The 17,893-nt window shown below is 36.9% G+C and overlaps 1 protein-coding gene across 3 annotated transcripts in view; it reads right to left on the reverse strand.

The window, feature by feature from the left end:
• Nucleotides 1-242: 242 nt before the first annotated feature.
• The window catches only part of GHR (growth hormone receptor), a 160,638-nt gene continuing 142,987 nt past the window's right edge, over nt 243-17,893 (reverse strand). For all 3 annotated transcript variants that reach the window (XM_032628301.1, XM_032628300.1, XM_032628299.1), the window contains 4 exons: nt 17,193-17,358; nt 15,129-15,219; nt 7,949-8,018; nt 243-1,334 (listed from right to left, as the gene is read on the reverse strand). In XM_032628301.1, the coding sequence (XP_032484192.1) occupies nt 357-1,334; nt 7,949-8,018; nt 15,129-15,219; nt 17,193-17,358 (1,305 nt within the window). In that variant the 3' untranslated portion in view covers nt 243-356. The remainder of the gene's footprint in view (nt 1,335-7,948; nt 8,019-15,128; nt 15,220-17,192; nt 17,359-17,893) is intronic.

A 17,893-nucleotide genomic window follows, 5' to 3' on the forward strand; every position in this document is an offset into this window, starting at 1 on the left:
ATTAACTATAGATTAAAAAACATAGCCATTCAATGCTTAGTAGCACAAAATTAACACCCACAATAACAAGACAATCACTGCCACTAAACAGTCTTTGAGACAATTCTTTAAAATATTTACAATTCACAACAAGAATATCTATCTGATGAAGGGTTCTTCTTCTTTTTCTTTAATATCATGTTTCAACATTTCAGGAAAAGCCATTTAGAATCCATATCCCCCACCCTCAACTCCCACCCCCCTCCAAAAAATGTTTAAACATTGTTTTGGTTTAAGCATTCATGCCCTAGCCAACTCTTTGCTAGAGTAAATAGGTAACTCATTAAATATGTAGCTCATGGGAAATCGAAGAAAAGCTACGGCATGATTTTGTTCAGTTGGTCTGTGCTCACGTAGCCACATGATGAGAGAAACTCTTTGTCAGGCAAGGGCAGGGCAGTTGCATTGAGTACGAGGCCCTGTGGAGATTGTACTATATGAATGGAGGTATAGTCTGGGACAGGCAACTCAGAACTTGGAACACGTTCTGCTGTCCCAGACCTCCCAGCAGTAGTGGTAAGGCTTTCCGTGGTGATGTAAATGTCTTCCTGGTTAAAGCTTGGCTCTACATGTGATTCAACCTCGACATGAGGGGCCAGGGCGATGCACTTTTTAGCATCTGCCTCACAGAAGTAGGCGTTGTCCATGATGAAGTTTGCTTGGCAGGGTGAGACGACTTCTGGATGCATGTCACACTGGGAGATCCCAGCCTTATTCTTTTGGCCCGGGGAAAGGACCACACTCCCTGCTGGTGTAATGTCACTTACCTGGGCATAAAAGTCGATGTTTGCCAATGAATTTGGATTGCTGAGCTGTTGCTGTGTATGGCCAGCTTGATGAGTTGACTCAGTTTTGCCAATAAGAAGTGATCTTGGTTTGTTTTCCTCTCCTAGGATAACACTGGGCTGCTGGCTAGCAGGGGTAGCATCATTCGAAGGTGAGTTATCTAGATTCTTCTGGTCAAGGCACAAGCGATCTGCTTCCCCTTTCAACCTTTGTGGCTGAGCAACCTCTGAGGTACCATCACACATGTCATTGGCATTGAAATCAGTTTCCAGAATGTCAGGTTCATAACAGCTGGTACGTCCAGAGTCGTCATCCTTTGCCCCAAGGATATTAAGTGATTTTTCATGGTCATTGCTTAGAAGTCTGTCTGTGTCTGATCCTTCAGTCTTTTCATCGGGGTCATCAATATCTAGCTCAATAAATTCAACCCAAGAGTCATCATTGTAGAATTCGTGTTTATAGTTGTCATGAATGGCTAAGATTGTGTTCACCTCTTCTAATTTTCCTTCCTAGGAAATAGAAAATGAAGATCTATGAAAAACTCACAACAATTAAGTGATATAATAAATAACATTCAGAGACTAATTAGTAACAAAACCACATTAGTGAAGAACTTTCTTTTTAAAAATTCTTTTCTATTATGGTTCATCACAGAATACCAAACATAGTTCTCCATGCTATACAGCAGGATGTTGTTTATCCATTCCATATATAATAGCTTGTATCTGCTAACCTCAACCTCCCATTCCATCCCTCCCCCAACCCCCTCCCCCTCGGCAACTACAAGTCTGTTCTCTATGTCTGTGAGTCTGTTTTTGTTTCATACGTAGATAGGTTCATTTGTGTCATATTTTAGATTCCACATATAAGTGATATCGTATGGTATTTGCCTTTCTCTTTGACTTACTTCACTTAATATGACAATCTCTAGTTGCATCCATGTTGCTGCAAGTGGCATTATTTCATTCTTTTATATGGCTGAGTAGTATTCCATTGTATATATGTACCACATCTTCTTTATCCATTCATCTGTTGATGGGCATTTAGGTTGTTTCTATGTCTTGGCTATTGTGAATAGTGCTGCTGTGAACATAGGAGTGCATGTATCTTTTTGGATTAGAGTTTTGTCTGGATATATGCCTAGGAGTGGGATTGCTGGATCATATGGTAATTCTATTTTTAGTTTTCTGAGGAACCTCTATATTGTTTTCCATAGAGGCTGTACCAACTTACATTCCAACAGTGTAGGAGTGTTCCCTTTTCTCCACACCCTCTCCAGCATCTGTCATTTGTAGAGTTTTTAATGATGGCCATTCTGACTGGTGTGACGTGGTACCTCATTGTAGTTTTGATTTGCATTTCTCTAGTAATTAGCAATGCTGAGCATCTTTTCATGTACCTATTGGCCATTTGTATTTCTTCTTTGGAGAAATGTCTATTTAGGTCTTCTGCCCATTTTTCAATTGTGTTGTTTTTTTGTTGAGTTGTATGAGCTATTTGTATATTTTGGAAATAAAGCCCTTATTGGTCTCATTGTTTGAAAACACTCCCATTCTGTAGGTTGTTTCTCCCATTCTGTAGGTTGTCTCTTTGTTTATGGTTTCTTTTGCTGTGCAAAAGCTGGTAAGTTTGATTAGGTCCCATTTGTTTCTTTTTGTTTTTATTTCTATTGCTTTGGGAGACTGACTTAAGAAAACATTGGTATGATTTATGTCAGAGAATGTTTTGCCTATGATCTGTCCTAGGAGTTTTGCAGTGTCATGTCTTAAGTCTTTAAGCCGCTGTGAGTTTATTTTTATGTATGGTGAGAGGGTATGTTCTAACTTCATTGATTTCCATATGGCTGTCCAAGTTTCCCGGCACCACTTGTTGAAGAGACTGTCTTTTTCCTATTGTATATTCTTTCCTCCTTTGTTGAAGACTGACTATAGGTGTGTGGGTTTATTTCTGGGCTCTCTATTCTGTTTCATTGACCAATATGTCTGTTTTTTTGTGCCAATACCCCTGTAGCTTTGTAGTATTGTCTGAAGTCTGGGAGGGTTATGCCTCCTGCTTTGTTCTTTTTCTTCAGGATTGCTTTAGCAATTCTGGGTCTTTAATAGTTCCATATAAATTTTAGGATTATTCTAGTTCTGTGAAAAATGTCATGGGTAATTTGATAGGGACTGCATTAAATCTGTAGTTTGCTTTGGGCTGTATGACCATTTTAACAATGTTAATTCTTCCAATCTATGAGCATGGGATATCTTTCCATTTCTTTGACTCACCTTCAGTTTCCCTTATTAATGTTTTATAGTTCTCAGCATATAAGTTTTTACCTCCACAGTCAGGTTTATTCTTAAGCATATTTTATATTTTTGGGTGAGATTTTAAATAATATTGTTTGTTTACATTCCCTTTCTGATATTCTGTTGTTAGTGTAAAGAAATGCAACTGGTTTTTATATGTTAATCTTGTATCCTGCTACTTTGCTGAATTTGCTTATTATTTCTAGCAGTTTTTTTGTGGATTCTTTAGGGTTTTCTATATAGTATGTCATCTGCATAAAACGACAATTTTGCCTCTTCCCTTCCAATTTGGATACTTTTTATTTCTTTTTCTTGTCTGATTGCTATGGCTAGGACTGCCAATACTATGTTAAATAGAAGAGGTAAGAGTGGGCATCCTTGTCTTGTTCCAGATTTTAGCGGGAAGTCTTTCAGCTTTTCACCATTGAGTATTATATTGGCTGTGGGTTTGTCATAGCTTTTACTATGTTGAGATATGTTCCCTGTGTACCCACTTTGGTAAGAGTTTTTATCATGGATGGATGTGGAATTTTGTCAAATGTTCTTTCTGCATCTTTTGAGATGATCATGTGGTTTTTGTCTTATCTTTTGTTTATGTGATGTATCATCTTTTGTTTATGTGATGTATCACATTGATTTGTGTATGCTGAACCATGCTTGTGAACTTGGGATGACTCTTGATCATGGTGTATGATCTTTTTTTATGTGTTGTTGGATTTTGTTGAGAATTTTTGCGTCTATATTCATCAAAGATATTGGCTTGTAATTTTCTTTTTTGGTGGTGTCTTTGTCTGGTTTTGGTATCAGGGTGATGGTGGCTTCATAGGATGTCTTTGGGAGTGTTCCCTCCTCTTCAATTCTTTGGAAGAGTTTGAGAAGGACTGGTGTGAGTTCTTCTTTGTATGTTTGGTAGAATTTGCCTTTGAAGCCATCTGGTCCTGGATTTTTGTTTGTAGGGAGTTAATTACATATTCTATTTCACCTCTAATGATTAGTCTGTTCAAATTATCTACTTATTGTTGACTCAATTTTGGTGGGCTGTATGTTTCTAGAAACTTGTCCTTTTCTTCTAGGTTGTTGAATTTGTTGGGATATAATTGGTCATAGCATTCCCTTATGGTTTCTGTATTACTGTGATATCAGTTGTTATGGCTCCTTTTTTATTTCTTATTTTGTTTATTTGGGTTCTCTCTCTTTTCTTCTTGGTGAGCCTGGCCAGAGGTTTGTCAGTCTTGTTTACCCTTTCAAAGAACCAGCTCTGGGTTTTATTGATTTTTTTCTACTTTTTAATCACTATTTTATTTATTTCCTCTCTGATCTTGATTATTTCCATCCTTCTGCTGATTTTAGGTTCTGTTTGTTCTTTTTCTACTTCTTTTAAGTGGTAATTAGGTTGTTTATCTGAGACTTTTCTTGTTTTTTTTGAGGAAGGCCTGTATCACTATGAACTTCCCTCTAGGAATTGCTTTTGCTGCATCCCATAGATTTTGTACAGTGGTGTTTTCATGGTAATTTTTCTCAAGGTATTTTTTAATTTACTCTTTGATTTCATTGTTGACTGATTGGTTTTTTAGTAGCATATTGTTTGGTAATCGTTTTTTTAGTAGCATATTGTTTGGTAGTCATTTTCTTTTTCTGTGGTTGGTTTCTAGTTTCATGCTGCTGTGGTCAGAAAAGATGCTTGAGATAATTTCTATACTCAAGTTTGTTGAGGTCTGTTTTGTACCCTAGTATGTGGTCAATCCTAGAGAATGTTCCATGTGCACTTGAAAAGAATGTATATTCTGTTTTTTTGGATGTAATGTCCTAAAAATATCAATTATGTCTATCTGTTCTATTGTATCATTTAGGATCTCTGTTGCCTTATTTTCTTTCTAGAAGATCTGTGCACTGATGTGAGTGGGGTGTTAAAGTCTCCTACTATTATTGTATTCCTGTCAGTTTCTCCCTTTATGTCTGTTAGTATTTGTTTTATGTATTTGGGTGCTCCTATATTAGGTGCATATATGTTGATGAGTGTAAAAGTGTCCTTCTTTATTTTTCTTTATGGCCTTTGTTTTAAAGTCTATTCTGTCTGATACGTGTATTGTGATCCCCACCTTGTCATTTCCATTTGCATGAAATATCTTTTTCCATCTCCTCACTTTCAATCTGTGTCCTTTGCTCTAAAGTGGGTCTCTTGTAGGCAGCATATTGTAGGCTCTTGTTTTTTTATCCAATCTTCCTCTCTGTGTCTTTTGATTGGAGCATTTAGTCCATTGACATTAAGGTAATTATTGATAGATATGTATTTATTGCCATTTTAAGCCTTGCTTTCCTGTTGATTTTTTATTTTTTCTTTGTCCCTTTTTTCTTTTTGTTTTTCCCTTTTGTGGTTTGATGATTTTTCTTTTGTATTGTACTTCTTTTTGGTTTTTCTGAGTCTATTGTATGTTTTTGATTTGTGGTTACCTTGTTTCTCAAGTATGTAAACCCCATCCTATAGCTATTGATACTTGCCTTAGACTGGTAATCATATAGGCTCAAACACATCCTAGGAAATGATAAAAAAAAATTTACACTTTCTTACTCTTCTCCCCCACATTATATGATTTTGATGTCCTCTTTTACATCTTCATGTTCATCCTTCTGCTGTTCACTGTGGTTATCATAAATTTCACAGAAATTTATTTTGATTTTTAAAAAATCCATGTACTGGCTTATTTAGGTGATTTTCTTTCCAATTGTGATTTTCTCTTTCCTATATATTCTCCTTTTCTATTTACAGAAGACCTTTCAATATTTCCTTTAGGATAGGTTTAGTATTGCTGTATTCTTTTAGTTTTTGCTTGTCTAAGAAATTCTTTCTCACTCCTTCTACTGTAAATAATAATCTTGCTGGGTAGAGTATCCTAGTTTTTTCCCCTCCTAGGACTTTGAATGTATCTTGCCACTTCCTTCTGGCCTGCAAAGTTTCTGTACAGAAATCAGCTGATAGCCTTATGGGGGTTCCCTTGTAATTAACTTTTCTCTTGCTGCCTTTAGAATCCTCTCTTTAACTTTTGCCATTTTAATTATAATTTTGGTGTAGGTCTGTTTGGTTTTACCTTGTTTGGGACCCTCTGCTTCCTGTACCTGGATATGTTTCTTTCTTTACGTTTGGGAAGTTTTCAGCTTCCCAAATACATTTTCAATACCCTTTTCTCTTTCTTCCCATTCTGGGGTCTCTATTATGCATAGATTGGCATGCTTTATATTAGCCCATAGGTCTATTATATTGCTTTCATTTTTTTTTCATTTGGCTTTCTGTCTGCTGTCTTGATTGGGTGATTTCCATTATTCTATCTTCCAGGTCATTTACTCATTTTTATGTATTATTCATTCTGCTATTCATTGCCTTTAGTTCAATTTTCATCTTGGCAAATGAGTTTTAAAATTTTTTTGGTTCCTTTTTATAGTTTCTAGTTCCTTTTTATAGTACTCTGCATTTCTGTCAATAGCATTTCTTAATTCCTTCAGTATTTTCATTATCTCCTTTTTGAATTCGGTGTCTATTAGACTGAAGAGGTCTGTTTCATTGTTCTTTCAGGGGAATCCTCTTGGTCTTTTAACTGGGAGTGGTTCCTCTGCTTCTTCATTTTACCTTATATTTCTCTTATTCTGTGAGTTTAGGAGAAACAATGATCTACTGTGGTCTTGGAGGGCTATTTATATGTGGGAGTGTCCCGGTGTAGTTTGTGTAGATTTAATATTTTGGTGCAAGGGCTTTTGGTTTTTAGTATTGATGCCTGTCACCTCTTTCCTCAGCATGTGCTAGCCATTATTCTCTTGATAGGGCGTGTGCAAATGCAGTGGCTGGTGCCTGGTCCTGGCATTCTCTCTGGTGGTAGCAGCTCATGCGCATCCCTGGAGCACACAATGGGAGGTGGTTCACAACTACTCCTGGAGTCTGCGAGGGTGGTGGTGGCTTGTGATCACTCCTGTAGCTTGTGTAGGCAGTGTCCTGCAACCTGAGAGCACATGCAGGGAGAAAGGCTGCAATGGCAGGTCTTGCCTCTCCTCTCGCACACCACCCAAACAATGGTACCTGGCCTCTAAGGTAGCCCAGGCTTCCTCTGCGTACATCCTCTGGTGCAGTTGCACCAAACTCCAGCCCCTTCAGGCTCTTTCTGCACAGCCCACCACCTGAGTTCTCTCCCCGGGTCTAATCTCTGAAGCCTGAGCTTCAGCACCTGGTCCCTGCCTGCACTGATGGATGTGCGTCTCCGGCCGGGGAGTGCTGAGCCGTGGCACTGACTGTCTGCCGGTCTCCCTCCATTCTAGCTGCTGCAAAACCGGTTCCTGCATTCTCCTCCAAGGCTCTAAAACTCCCACTCTGTCCCGGCTGATCTCCATGATGGTGAGGGGACTTCCTAGGGTGCAGGCATCTTTCCTCTTTCACAGCTCTCTCCCAAGGGGTGGGGTGCAGGTCCCTTCCCAATTCCTTTCTTTCCTTTTGTCCTACCTAGTTACATAGAAATTTTCTTGCCCTTTTAGAGGTCTGACGTCTTCTGCCAGCATTCAGTAGATATTCTGTAAGAATTGTTCCACATGTAGATGTGTTTTTGATGTATTTGTGTGAGGCAGTGAGCTTCACGTTCTACTACTCTGCCATCTTGATCCAGTAGTCAAGAACTTTTAAATACGTAAGACATTTTCATAATTTTGAGATGTATTATTTAAAAACTTTTTTTCCAGAAGGAATACAAAAAATAAAATGTAATACATATAGCTTGCAAAAGGTCTCAACATAAGACATTATTGTTCAGGTATCATTTAATTAGTGTTATGTATAACTTAGATAATTTATTAATTACCTTGAGGAGATCTGGATCAATTCCTTTAATCTTTGGAACTGGAACTGGGGGTAGAATCAACATCTTAATCCTTGAAAACAAAATTTTGTTTTGATGTCAGTTATACATTCTCATTTCAAAAGATAGAAATAAAATGTTGACAGTATTATTAAAGTAACAGAAAATTTGGAATAAGTATAATCTGAGAAAGAGGAGGAAAGCATTAAGCAGTAAATGACAAGGCAAAACTATAGAAGAAAAAGACAAAAAAACAACAAAAAACCCTCATCTGAAACCAATTTAAGTAAAATGCAGTTTTCTTATACCTTTTTATAATGTCTTTTATTGATAGACAGTCTTAGTATTGGAAATTAGAAATTTAATTCCATCTGAAGCCAATTTCCATGTCAGTTATAAGGGAGGTAATTTTAATATACATCTCGTCTGTAATTTGTAGAGGAAGGGAAGGGGAGGAGAAAGAGCCAATCTATGTGGAGCCAACATTATCTGTACCCTTAAAAAAGAGTGGGTTGGTATAAGTTCATACCACAAATCTACATGAATTATAAGATTATCCAAGGCAATCTCATTAACAAGGGTGTTATTGCACAGTTCATTTCAGTTAGGACAGACTAAATTTGAACTATCTCTAATCAGTATGGATTTGTATACACAAGTCTATGATGCACTTAAAGTTTCTGTTCCAAATATTTAAGTTACTTTTTGACCACAGTTCATTTCAATATCTATTCTGCTTGTCTTGTGCCTGACTGTATCCCCAGCACTTAGAACAATTCCTGGCACAGAGAAGGTGCTCAATAAACCATTTCTTGAATAAGTTTGAGTAAGTCATTTATTTATTTCATTAATAGTGTAACTAGAGTTTTTGTTTTAAAGTCAACATTGTGGCTGTGGAATAAAGCTCAGATACTACTATAAACCACTGATGAAAGAAATCAAAGAAAGATGACACAAACAGAGGGAGAGAGATACCATGCTCCTGGATTGGAAGAATCAATACTATGAAAATGACTATGCTACCCAAAGAAATCTAGAGGTTCAGTGCAATCTCTGTCAAATTACCAATGGCATTTTTCACAGATTTAGAACAAAAAATTATACAATTTGTGTGGGAGCACAAAAGACCCCGACTAGCCGAAGCAATATTGAGAATGAAAAACAGAGCTGGAGAAATCAGGGTCCCCAACTTCAAACTATACTACAAAGCTACAGTAATCAAGACAGTATGGTACTGGCACAAAAATAGAAATACAGATCAATGGTACAGGATAGAAAGCCCAGAGATAAATGCATGCACCTATGGTCACCTAATCTATGACAAAGGAGGCAAGAATATACAATGGACACCAGACAGCCTCTTCAATAAATGGTGCTGGGAAAACTGGACAGCTACATGTAAAAGAAAATGTGAAATAAGAACACTCCCTAACACCATACACAAAAATAAACTCAAAGTGGATTAAAGACCTAAATGTAAGACCTGACACTATAAAACCCTTAGAGGAAAACACAGGCAGAACACTTTGACATAAATCACAGCAAGATCTTTTATGACCCACCTTCTAGAGTAATGAAAATAAAAACAAACAAATGGGACCTAATGAAACTTAAAAGCTTTTGCACAGCAAAGGAAACCATAAACAAGACAAAAAGACAACACATAGAATGGGAGAAAATATTTGCAAATGAAGCAATGGACAAAGGATTAATCTCCAAAATATACAAACAGCTCATGCAGCTCAATATCAAAAAGACAACCTAATCAAAAAATGGGCAGAAGACCCGAACAGACATTTCAGCAAAGAAGACATACAGATGGCCAAGAGGCACATGATAAGTTGCTCAGCATCACTAATTATTAGAGAAATGCAAATCAAAACTACAATGAGGTATCACCTCACACCAGTCAGAATGGCCATCATCACATATCTACAAACAATAAATGCTGGAGAGGGTGTGGAGAAAAGGGAACCCTCTTGCACTGTTGGTGGGAATGTAAATTGGTACAACCACTATGGAGAACAGCATGGAGGTTCCTTAAAAAACTAAAAAAAAAAAAAAAAAAAACAACCATGTGCCCCAGCAATCCCACTACTGGGCATATACCCTGAGAAACCATAATTCAAAAAGATTCATGTACCACAATGTTCATTGCAGCACTATTTACAATAGCCAGGACATAGAAACAACCTAAATGTCCAATGACAGACAAATGGATAAAGAAGATGTGGTACATACATACAATATTACTCAGCCATAAAAGTGAACAAAATTGGGTCATTTGTAGAGATGTGGATGGACCTAGAGTCTGTCATACAGAGTGAAGTAAGTCAGAAAGAGAAAAACAAATATTGTATATTAATGCATATATGGGGAATCTAGAAAAATGGTACAGGTGAACCTATCTGAAGGGCAGGAATAGAAAGGCAGATGTGGAGAATGGATGTGTGGACACAGTGGGGAAGGGGAGGGTGGGATGAATTGGGAGATTAGGTTTGACATCAATACCATGTGTAAAATAGACAGCTAGTGGGAACCTGCTGTATAGCACAGGGAGCTCAGCTCGGTGCTCTGTGATAACCTAGATGGGTGGGATGGGGGGCAGGGAGGTCCAAGAGGGAGGGGATATATACATATACATATAGCTGATTCAGTTCACTGTACACGAGAAACTAACACAACATTGTAAAGCAATTATTCTTCAATTAAAAGAAAAAAAATTAACATTGTGGCTCTGGAATAAAGCTCAGAGATTATCCATTCCAATCTGATTTTTGGGCATCAGCTGATAGTCTACTTAGTGTGAATGAAGGTTTTTTGAATGTTTCCACCACCTTTTTACATAATCCAAGGAATAAGCCAAATTCTGTAAGTTGTGTTTGAGTAGACTCCACTAGGTTTACTCTATGGGACAGTGTTAAATTGTTACTGATGAACAGAAGTTATAGAAAAAATTCATGTTATTAATAACTGCTACCATTTTTGAATGCTTCTGATAAACCACTATGAGATGTATCTTGCACTAGACTCTGGGTCGGCAAATTACGGTCTATGGGCCAAATGTGGTCTGCCCTGTTTTTGTAAATAAAGTTTTATTGGAACATGGTCATGTTCATTTTACATATTATCTATGTAAAATAGTTTGCATATCATCTATGGCTGCTTTCATACCACAGTGGCAGAGCTGAGTAGTGGTGACAGAGATTGCATAGCCTAGAAAGCCTAAAAATTTACTGTTTGGTCATTTTTAAAACAACTTTGTCAACCCTTGCACTAAACATTTCATTTAATCCTTACCACTACCAGGAAGGCAGAAGACATTATCTGTGGAAAGATTTAGATATTTAAGGAACATGTTCAAATCACACACTAATACTTGGCTCAGCTGGCGCTCAAATCCAAAGCAGCTGACTCCAAAACCTGGGCCCTTTGCCTTCTGTTGTGCTGATGGGTTAAACTTGGTTCTGCATCTCTAAATGAATAGTTCACAGGTTCAAACACATAGAAAAATGCAACAAAACCCCAGTTACAGGAGGCAAAGTTTCCTAAATGTCTAACGCTTTACTTTGTATGGGTGCCTCTTTTTTGTTTTTTGAAGAGGATGATGCATTTAGGTACTTGTTGATAGCTTTCTAGGAGTTGTGGTTGACTTTAGGCCAGGGTGGCAGACCCTGCAGCTTGGAGGACCCAAGCCAGTCATGCAACTGAATATAGCGGGCCTGGTACAAAGTCATAGGGAGGGATGGGAATGGTGACAGAGAACATATGCCCTTTGCAAATGGGATGGTTGTTGGTCCTCTGCTTCAGCACATGTTGACATGCAGGAATATCAGCCCAGTTTCACTAGATCTCTGTTTTTAAAGGTAATCTGGTAATCTGGATTTTTGTGTGAAAATTCCCTGTTTTATAAACACTTTGCAGGAAAACCTTTACTCCAAAATCGAAAGAACATAAAACAACAAAACATGGATCTGTGGGCTGAATTTGGCTTTCAGGTTGCCAGTTTGTCACTTCTGTTTTATGTTGATTCAGTTATTCCTTCCTGGATTAGTCATAGCTTGAAGGCTGGAGTAGGCCATATGGTGGGAGCCACAGAGTGTAGAATAAAGATAAACTGGCATGAAACTACGTTTCTGATTTTTCTATCATTTTATTCAAATCCAAATTACACTATAAATTTTGCTAGAGTTGACTCAATGATCTGGACTAAGAAAGGGAGCAGTGGCTTGGTTTGTGAACCAACAAAACCTCAAGCAAAGAGCACCTGAAGTCCTTTACAGTCCTGAAGTTCTGGGGTAAACTGGCATAGCACCTCATTCTTTGAGTTTCATTTTAATTGTTCTTTCCACACTTGCTGTCAGCTATTTTCTACCATTTCCTACTTTCATTAGAACATGGAAATTTAGACAATGATAAGGGTTTTTATGGGTACATGAGAAAAGAAAGGTTAATTGTTTTCCACGGAAAACTTAATTTAGAACAGGAAATTTGGCAGTACAAATCGATTTCCAAAATTTTTCCCAATTTGGTGATTTTGACCAAGCGTCATAGTTAAGAACTTCATTATTCATAGAAAACATTCTTTTAGACAAAGGTTAATATATTTCCTTTGAAATTCTATTTGGAGGATTATTTTTTCTTTCAAATATTGTTAACTAATGTAATTTTAAGCAACATAACAAATTTGCTTGGTCTTCATGATGACTCGAAATTGACAACTAATGTTAAAAGTAAATTCCGTTATGTACATAGTGGGTTTATCTACTGCAGGTACACATAAATTAGCCCATCGCCTAACTGTACAGATCAGTGAATTCAAATTAATCAACAGAATAATTTGACTCCTTTGCTGTTGGCATTGCTTAAATATATAAATTACTTAAAATCCTAAATAATTTACTTATTTACTAACTCCACCCCGCCCCTCAATTGAAAAGTGTGTTATCCTGCTTTATAATACTTGTGTTTCTAAGATAGTAATGTTGCTAGAAAGTTAGATAGAAAATAAAATTCTACAGAGCGAATTTTGTTTTCTCCTGAGCTTACATTATAAAATTGGAGATGAAACTCCTAAAATAACCCTTCCTACATTCACTTGGAGACTTTTAGCATGCTTGACACTCTGGAACTCTAGAATTCTGAGAATGAAACTCTATTTTGATGTTTACAAATGCTATACAGCTTCAAAATACAAATTAAAACGCTTTTACAATATATTCACATAGATCCTCTTTTTTTTTTTTTTTTTTTTTTTTTTGCAGTATGCGGGCCTCTCACTGTTGTGGCCTCTCCCGTTGCGGAGCACAGGCTCCGGACGCGCAGGCCCAGCGGCCATGGCTCACGGTCTTAGCCGCTCCGCGGCATGTGGGATCTTCCTGGAACGGGGCACGAACCCATGTCCCCTGCATCGGCAGGCGGACTCTCAACCACTGCGCCACCAGGGAAGCCCCCACATAGATCCTCTTTTGATTTGTAGATGCATCTTGGCTTCACCTGGAGACTTGTCTTTAGTTCTAGCTAGAGTAACCAACTGTCTTGGTTTGCCTGGACACAGGACTTTCAGTGCTAAAACCAGGAAAGTCCCAGGCAAACAGTGTTAGCTACCCTAATTCTAGGAGAAGGGGCAAGATTAACCCATGGGACTTAAAGAATATTCTAAACTACCATATGACCCAGCAATCCCACTACTGGGCATATACCCTGAGAAAACCATAATTCAAAAAGAGTCCTGTACCACAATGTTCATTGCAGCTCTATTTACAATAGCCAGGAGATGGAAACAACCTAATTGTCCATCATCGGATGAATGGATAAAGAAGATGTGGCACATATATACAATGGAATATTACTCAGCCATAAAAAGACATGAAACTGAGTTATTTTTTTTTTTTTTTTTTTTTTTTGAAACTGAGTTATTTGTAGTGAGGTGGATGGACCTAGAGACTGTCCTACAGAGTGAAGTAAGTCAGAAAGAGGAAAACAAATACCGTATGCTATCACATATATATGGAATCTAAAAAAAAAAAAAGGTTCTGAAGAACCTAGGGGCAGGACAGGAATAAAGATGCAGATGTAGAGAATGGACTTGAGGACACGGGGAGGGGGAAGGGTAAGCTGGGACGAAGTGAGAGAGTGGCATGGACATATATACACTACCAAATGTAAAATAGATAGATAGTGGGAAGCAGCTGCATAGCAGAGGGAGATCAGCTTGGTGTTTGTGACCACCTAGAGGGGTGGGATAGGGAGGGTGGGAGGGAGATGCAAGAGGGAGGAGATATGGGGATATACATATGCATATAGCTGATTTGCTTTGTTATACAGCAGAAGCTAACACACCATTGTAAAGCAATTATACTCCAATAAAGATGTAAAAAAAAAAAAGAATATTTTAAATGTAAGAAAACTGGCGACTAGTACCAGTAACTTTTCCTATGTTTTGTATTAAAAGTTCCTGTAGTCTGTACTGTCTTTCAAGAATGAAAATAGAATAATTAGTCTTTACAGCTTAAGGGAAATTTAAAGGTCATATAATCCAACACCCTCAAATTACCCATGAGAACATGGAGGCCTAGAGAGATTAAGGGACTCAAATGAGATTAAACAGCAGTGGCAGAATAATAACTGGAACCTGCCTTTTGACTGCAAGAGAATGCAGAATGGAATCTCTTCAAGCTTAGAATTTTATCTGTGTTGACAAAAGCAGATGAAATACCAAATCATAACTATCCAAGCAATTTCAATAAAACCCAAATTTACTTAAAATCATCATATGAAGTCAAAAAAGGTTTTATTAGATTGAATTATCCAGGTGGCTTTAGTTTACCACTTAAATTTCCTCTTACATTAGGACTGTGTCAGACTCAGCCAAAGCCTCACTGCTGCCTTATGGTCCTGGAATAAATGAGCCAATTTTTTCAGAACTTTGACGAGGTACATATCACAAGGTGTATAGTCACTAGCCTCAGCCTCTTAATGTCCTATGCAACTTTCCAGATAGAACTGAGACCTGTGATGTCTCTATGATGAACACAATAAAGTGGTAAATGTATAACTGGAGCTAACGTTTCACTGGGTTGAAATATTTCACTCATGATTCACAAAAGAAAACATCAAACAATAAATGGAAGCATGTATGTTTGCTAAATGGCAAAAACATATCAAAGTATATCACACTTACCTTTGTTGTTTAGAAAATATGAATAAGAATAATGTCACCGTTAGTCCAAATATTCCAAAGATAATAAATAAGAACCATGGAAAGCGGAAATCTGAAAAACATAAGAACCACATCTCACTCACAGAACTATGAATAGTTGAAGTTTACATTTCACTCTCCTGTTCCACATAAAAAAATTTCCTAATCTGTATTCATCTAGTAGAGTCAGTGATTTCATCTGATAACCACTGAAAGAAATAGAGTGCAATGACTTAGGAGTATTTTCTGTTCCAAGAACACCTCTATCCACTTCTTCAGATCCTTTCATGTACCAAAAAAAGAAAATCAAAGTAAAGAAACAGCATACAGTTTAAGCATGTTTATACAAACAAACTGCTTTAAGCATCTTATGTATTCAGGGTATGTCATTAAAATGCTTCAGCTCTAGGAAAAATTGATGCCTGTTAATATACTACTTTTCCTAAATAATGTCCACTTGGTTCTTTTTTTTTTTTTTTTAAAGGTGTGGTGATATTTTTTATCCTCCAGATTGAGGATCCATCAAAAAGATGGGGCAGAGTTTTACTTTTGAATCATTACTGAAACTTTTTAGACATGCAGGGCATACATTTTCTGCTTTAAAAAGTGTTGTTTGACAGAAGAAGATCAGTACTAGGACTCCCGTCTTTAGATTTTAGTATAATTTGTAGCAAATTTGTGGGAGTCTGTAAACCTTCTATTTCATTTCTCAAGAACAAGTGCCACAGTGGCAGAGGTTGACTGCTTTTAAGGTGGAATTTACCTTCACGTTGCTTTATGGAAGTAGGCTTTTATGCTGTAATATTTTATTTATTTTCTTATTCAGTTATTAAAAGCCCCAAGGGAGATGTTATGCATATTATAAAGAACTAGTGGGGGAGAGAATATCGTTTCTTTGTATCTTGTGGTACCTATAATTTTATATCAATGATATACTCAGGAACATAATATAAAGCGAGAGTTTAATTTTTTTTCTTTTTTAACAGAGAAGAAAAGCTTGTTTAAAAAATGTTTTTGTTAAGGAATTAAATGCCATTACAATAAGCTTAAAGGGCACGTGGCAAATGTGCTTTTAACCTGAACTTCATTGTGTCAAGTATCATTTGAAACAACAAGCCTGTTGAGTGGAGCTTAGAAAAGATGGTGCTATAGACATTTTCATTTGTGTTATATAGTATCACAGATTCTACCTGTACTGTAAGTGCAGAAATATAAATTTAATTTCTCTGTAGCTTGTGATTGTTTCGTTAACAAACCTCAGACCCTCATGTGGTACTGTAAACCTTCTGTTTTTAATGGGGATGAGTTATAGCCAATTCCCATTTGGGAGTGATAATACTTTATACACTTACTATTCATTGTTAAGCAGCCTTCTTTATTTCTGTATCCAAAAATTTAAATTCTTTTATTCTGAATTCATAGGTCTCCTTTCTTTAAACTCTATGTTTATATTTCTTTTATATAGGATCTTCAAATATTCCTTGTCACTCTTGAGCGTATCTAGCACACGATTTATTAAGCCTTCCTCCAGGTAAAAGCCACACCCAAACTTTCTAAAACTAATAAACACCTGCCATTGACTACTTATGCTGACTCAATATTAGGAATTCTCTGAGATGCCACATAGATAGCCATCCATCCAGATTCAGAATTTCTTCACTGTGTGTATGAGAAACATTTTTTTTCTGATTATAAGTGCAAAACAAACTCATAGAAAATACTAGAAATACAGAAACAAGGAAATAAAGAAATGAAGAAAAGAATGACCTGAAATTCTGTTATCCAGAGATACCCCACCCCCTCCATCAATAGCTTAGTGTATCTTCTGCTCTTTAACTTGCACCTACCCCATGACTTTTCCTGAATAATTCAAAAATGAAATCCTCCTTCCTCTTTTGTAATGGAGAGTACCTGTTACAGGCAGTGAACTCAAGGTCCCTCATCCTGACAATTGATGCTAATGTATCTTGATCTGGACAACACCCTAACAATCCCTGTATATTGACAAAAACCATGTTGGCTTCCATCTTAATCTCTTAGGTTTACCTTCTTCACATGCAAATGGTCTCATCTGAGGAAGTGTTACAAAGAGCACCTCACTGAACTCGCCATATTTTTCAGAGTTTCGTTGTCTGGATCTCACACGCACTTCATACTCTTTATCCAGTCTCAATGAGTACACTGGAACTGATGTTGACAATACAGGGTCCATCTTTCAAGATAAAATATAAAACTTACTGGTTAGAGAGTCAACAACTCAATGCAATAAGCTCTATGAGGTGTTTCTACATGTGTATTCAAAATGAATTTCTGTAAAGTAGGCAACGTTTTAAAATGCGCTGGTGGAGTTGCTATTTAGAGAAAGATCAAGGCAAATAACTTAGTAACACACCATTGTAAATTAACTATACTTCAATTAAAAAATGGTAAAAAAAAGAATCATTTTGTTAAATGGGGAGTAGTCTTCAAATTTATTTTGGTATAAACACAAAGATATGATAGACTTGTTTAAAGAAATGCAGCTATATCTTTGCATTAGGCTGTCAGATATTCTACTAAGATCAAAGCATAATAGAATTATAGTGAATGGCAGAATTATAAAGATTACAGATACATTGCCTACCCTTTGGGATATTACATTCTTATATAAAGACATCAGAACAGAAAGAAACAAACATATTTCCTATATCTGTATCTGTTCTTTGGAAATCCTGGGTAGTCATTCATATGGTCACAGAATTGGAAAG

Source organism: Phocoena sinus, chromosome 3 (assembly GCF_008692025.1).
Source record: "Phocoena sinus isolate mPhoSin1 chromosome 3, mPhoSin1.pri, whole genome shotgun sequence".
NCBI classification, from domain to species: Eukaryota; Metazoa; Chordata; class Mammalia; order Artiodactyla; family Phocoenidae; genus Phocoena; species Phocoena sinus.